Consider the following 5447-nt stretch of genomic DNA (forward strand, 5'->3'; position numbering starts at 1 on the left):
TAGAAATTCCAATGGCTACGTACAATTCAAAATCCATATCTAAGGTAAAGCCATACCTATGAAATTCCGTAGCCCGTAGTAGTCCGTAGGCATTCGTAGCTTAGTGCTGAGTGAAAAACGTAGCACTCGGCATCTGAATTGATAGCGTTTGTCGCTTTGAGTGGCTGCTGTACACAAAAATGAATGGTAAGTTATAAACCAATAAGCTTTAATTAAAAGCCATCATATTATCTAAGCATGGTAATTCATCAGTAAATTGTTGTGTCATATAATACATTTTCAATTCTCCCAACATTTATTGGTTGGTGACATAAATTCACGTCCAAATTCAATGTATCAAAATGCTCATGTTGGTTTACGAGAAAACTTTAGGCATAAACTTTGTGACGAAGTAAAGTGATATCTCGTAAATCAGCTTCCTGAGAACATCACACAAATTCTCTGGAACATTCCATTTCGTTTGTAATTGTACCAATGTCGTAATTAGCAAGCTTCACAAAACGTCATGTGGTTTGGAAGACGGTAATGTATGCGTAATATGGCGCTAAGGTTTCCAACGTAAGGTATCTGTGTACCTGTTACAACCTATATATATGTATATATATTATGAAACTGTTCACTCATATTGGATTTTTTATAATATTTTACTGCTTTTAAATTAAAGGGAGAGTAAGTAGTCCCACAAAAAAATAACATCTGGTTTCAATCGGTAAATTTTTAAAAATAGCTTTTACTCCCAGCTTCGCCCACGAAGAAACTGGTTATTGCTGCGTAAAAATAGTCTACGTTATTCTAGGACCAACTTTAGCACAAATATATAAATATACAAGCTGATGCCCGTGGTCCCATCTGCTACAAATCGAAAATGATCACACGGGAAAATAAAATCGGGATAAAAGCAAGTCTCTGTGGTAATCCCAGTAATAAAGTATCTGTGTACCAAGCTTCATCTAAATCTGTTCAGTGATTTTTGTGTGAAAGAGGAACAAACTCCTATACATACAAAATTTCGCGCCTTTAATACTAGTGGAATTCTCTTTTCAAAATTGATAAAAGCGGTTGACTGTGTCCAATATACACTTACAAAATAATGACATTATACTGTATAGAGACAATATAAACACGCCTAAAACTTGACAAATAAATATATATTATGACATATAAAGCCTCAATGATTAGTTTCGTCATTCATAAAACAAATATAAAAGCGTGTCTCAATAATGGATGTTCCCTCGTAAACCTCTCTTTTTGCTTTTGACAAATGAAGTGTCATACAATTTATCTCTCTGTTTGCAATCGCAGAAATATATGTTTATCAAACAAGTAAGTGTTTTGGCCTGTTTTCGTCATTTATCAAATACTACTTCACGAGCCAGTCACTTACAGAGTAGTTTAAGTCCAATCATCCTCCATTTTGGAATCTATAACATAATGTAGGCTTTATTTATACGTCCTATAGAAAATCAACTGATCTTGTTATATTTGCACAAACGTATCAGCAAAAAACCCACTTATATACACCTCAAATTAAATAATTTACGTAACATCAACACCAGAATATAAAATATTTATCTCGCATTATGGAGTCTCACAATTGTGGATCTTGTGGTGAGATATTAACCGATGGAGTTCGCTGCACAGTCTGTAGCCAAGACCTGCACTTTCACTGCGCGGGAATCACTGAGGCTGGTTTTCGCAAGCTTGGGGACAGGAAGCTTTCATGGCGCTGTGGTAAGTGTAAGCAGTCTGGTATGAATAGCACTCTAGCACCCTCTTCTCCGAGAATTGAGCCAGATTCCTTAGTACTGAAGGAAATTAAAGCCCTAGCCGAGAAACTGGAACCGCTGGAATCGCTGAGGGATGAGGTCGTTAGACTGAGGAAGGAATTCGCTGAGCTGAAGTCCGCAGTCGACGATAACACCAAAGAAATGAAAGCCTTCAACACTAGAATAAGTCTCGTCGAATCTCGTTTGGTGCAGGTTGAGAAGTCGCAGAGTCAGATTGACCAAATCAAAATCAGGTTGGACCAAATGGAACAAGAAATGAATTCTAGTGAGCAATGGGCTAGGATGAACAATGTTGAAATCAAAGGTGTTCCCCAAACGGCCAGAGAAAACTTGTTCGATATCCTAGCTAAAATTGGTTCCAAAATCGAGTATCCTGTCACCAAGTCGCAGATTAATTTCATTACCAGAGTGCCTACGCGGGAGAAAGACCGTACTAAGCCGATTGTTGTGTGTTTTTGCAACCGGTACGTCAAGGAGGATTTCATTGCTGCGGCCAGACTTGTATCCAAGAGTAATCCTATAACTGCCTCACTAATTGGATTCTCAGAAAATCATAGGATTTACGTGAATGACCACCTGACTGTGCACAATAAAGTCTTCTGGCGAAGGCTAAGAAAGCGGCTGGTGAAATGAATTTTCAATACATCTGGATCAAACATGCGAAGATACACTTACGAAAAACGGACAGTTCAAATATAATAATTGTGAAAACGGAGAAAGATCTTACGAAAATATCTTAATTTTACCAAAAAAAAATGTTATCCTCTTAATACGAATCAATTTCCATAAAATTTATATTTATTTAATTATTGTATTGCGTTTGAAGTTTGAGAACTACTGGATTCAGTGTGCATACCATGTATTCCTTCAATATCAGTGTCGCTTCGCAGTGTCAACCAATGAGCACGCAACTAATTATTCTCACACCTCTAATGTGTGCCATTGCAAACTTAGTCTTATCTTTAGTACATTAGTGGTTAATTTCTTTTGGCACATGGTGTCGGTTGGGACCATTTGTTGTCGGATGGTAGTGTTTACTCAATGCTTTGTTCCTATTCATAAGTCATTAGCGATGAATTCTCAAAGCTTGATAATTATGGGTCACCGTGTATTTCTGTGTGTGGATTATTTTGCATGCATTATTTTGCTTTCTCCCTGCTGCTGTGTAATTCACTGCAGTTATTATAATATTTCTGTTAAGTTTTCAATAACTGTGCGCCGTATATCATTGTTGCATATTGTGGTTATTATTTTATGTTTGATATTAGTTATTGTTAAAAGAAAAAAATGGTAAATCTAAATATCTACTATCAGAATGTGCGTGGATTGCGTACGAAAACGCTCGGCTTGTACAGGAACATATGTTTAAATTCTTATGACGTAATAATATTTACTGAGACGTGGTTAGTGGACAGTGTGAATAACAGTGAGCTATTTGACGGGAGGTATTTAGTGTGGAGACGTGACCGTGATTATTGTCGAACATCTCAAACACGGGGAGGCGGTGTCCTAATAGCGGTTAGGAAAGACTTGACGGTCGTAGATAGGTCGGACTGGTACAGCTCTGCTGAGGACCTTTGGATATCAATAGTGTTAAAAAGGACCAAACCGTCAATTAGTTACAGCATTCATATTTGCGCTCTTTATCTTTGTGCCGAAAATGCAGGTAATTCATATTACACACAGCTGGACAATTTCACAAAGAAACTAAACGATTTAATGATGACGCACTTGACAAATACATTTCTAATAGCAGGCGATTTCAACTTTGGCGATCATATAGATTGGTCGATTAACAATAGTGGTTCTGATCTTATTCCTATTAATTTTTCTGGCCAACAGCTTACGCATTTTATTGACACAATAAATACCTGTAGTCTGTCGCAATATAACGGTACCCGTAATGCAAACGGTAGGCTACTGGATCTCGTTTTTTCAAATGGTAACGTATCTGTCGAGGAGTGTCAGGAGCCACTTGCATTACCTATTGACATGCATCATAAACCTTTGATTATTCAGGCTGACTTTGTTGAACTGCACATGTTAAAAATAAAAAGTATGACTAAATACCAGTTTTATAAGGGCGATTATGAAGCTATTCGATCGGATCTTGATCAGGTGAACTGGGATGAGTTACTATCTACTCAGTCACTTGATCGGGCCGTAAAATTATTCTATGAGAAGCTGTATGCGTTAAGAGATCAATATATACCCACTAAGTCACTTAAAGCATCGTCCCACCCAGCCTGGTACAATCGAGCTCTGATTAAAGTCCTTAAAGAAAAATACAAATATCACTCTAAGTATAAACTATACGGCAACCTCTCAGACTATAATGCGTTCACTCTGCTACGCAAGAGAGCTATCAAGATGGAACAAGAATGCTTTGATACCTATATGCTTAACGTAGAATCCTCTATTGCTAATAACCCAAGGTCGTTTTGGTCTTTTGTGAAAAATAGAAAAAACAAGTCTTCGTTTCCTAGCATATTACACTATCAGGGAGAGGTTGCTGATTCCGGTGAGGATATCAGTAACTTATTCGCAAAGTACTTTCATTCTACGTTCGTTGAGCCTGACCCCACTAACACGGAGCCTAGTGAGTCCAAACAAACATGCCCCAGTGTAAATTCTATTAGTTCCATACAAGTGTCAGCCGAAACAGTTCTTTCATTATTAAAAAAAATAGATCTTACTAAATCCGGTGGACCTGACAACATACCACCGATATTTATTGTGAATTGTGCAAATAGTCTACTTATACCGATATGTATATTGTTTACTCGATCTTTAAATGAGGGCGTGGTTCCAAAAATGTGGAAATCGGCTTATATAACACCAGTCTTGAAAAAAGGCGACAAGTCGAATGTTGCGAACTATCGTCCTATTTCGAAATTATGTCTCTTTGCCAAAATCTTAGAACGAATAGTATACGATCAGTTATACTCGGCTGTACGAGTTTGCATTGGTGACGAGCAACATGGGTTTCTTCGCGCGCGATCCACCACATCTAATCTGCTTCTTTCGACTAATTTTATTTTAAAACATATGCAACATAGAGTGCAAACAGACGTTATCTATACTGATTACAGTAAGTGTTTCGACAGAATCGACCAGCGTATGCTCTTGCAGAGGCTACACGCAGTTGGTATGCATGGTGACTTGTATCGTTGGTTTTGCTCTTATATTGAGAATCGGACGCAGGCTGTAGTTCTTCATGGTTACAAATCAGGATGGTGTACCATCCCATCTGGTGTACCTCAGGGCTCACTCCTGGGTCCTCTTTTGTTTGTAATATTTGTAGCTGACATAAAATCCTGCTTCAAGTATAGCAACATATTACTGTATGCGGATGACATGAAAATCTTGAAAGCTGTACGTAGTTTGTCGGACTCTGAGGAATTACAAGAAGATCTTAACAGATTTGCAGACTATTGTAAGCGTTACAAACTCCAATTAAATGTATCCAAATGCACGTATGTTTGTTTTTCGCGGCTTAATTCAAACATTTCTTATAATTATTCGCTTAATAATCAAGTAATTAATAAATTAACTTATATTAAGGACCTAGGAGTTATCCAGGACAGTAAGTTACTGTTTGACAAACATGTAGATTACATCGTCAATAAAGCTTCTAAAGCTCTTGGCTTCATATTAAGA

At 37.5% G+C, this 5447-nt stretch overlaps 1 protein-coding gene across 1 annotated transcript; it reads left to right on the forward strand.

Moving 5' to 3' along the window:
- The first annotated feature begins 1580 nt into the window (after positions 1–1580).
- On the forward strand, positions 1581–2420 carry LOC113508714. Its single transcript, XM_026891799.1, has one exon. It carries the CDS (start codon positions 1581–1583, stop codon positions 2418–2420), a length of 840 nt encoding a protein of 279 aa, XP_026747600.1.
- The last annotated feature ends 3027 nt before the right edge of the window (positions 2421–5447 follow it).

This window comes from Trichoplusia ni, chromosome 3, assembly GCF_003590095.1.
Source record: "Trichoplusia ni isolate ovarian cell line Hi5 chromosome 3, tn1, whole genome shotgun sequence".
Taxonomy (NCBI): domain Eukaryota; kingdom Metazoa; phylum Arthropoda; class Insecta; order Lepidoptera; family Noctuidae; genus Trichoplusia; species Trichoplusia ni.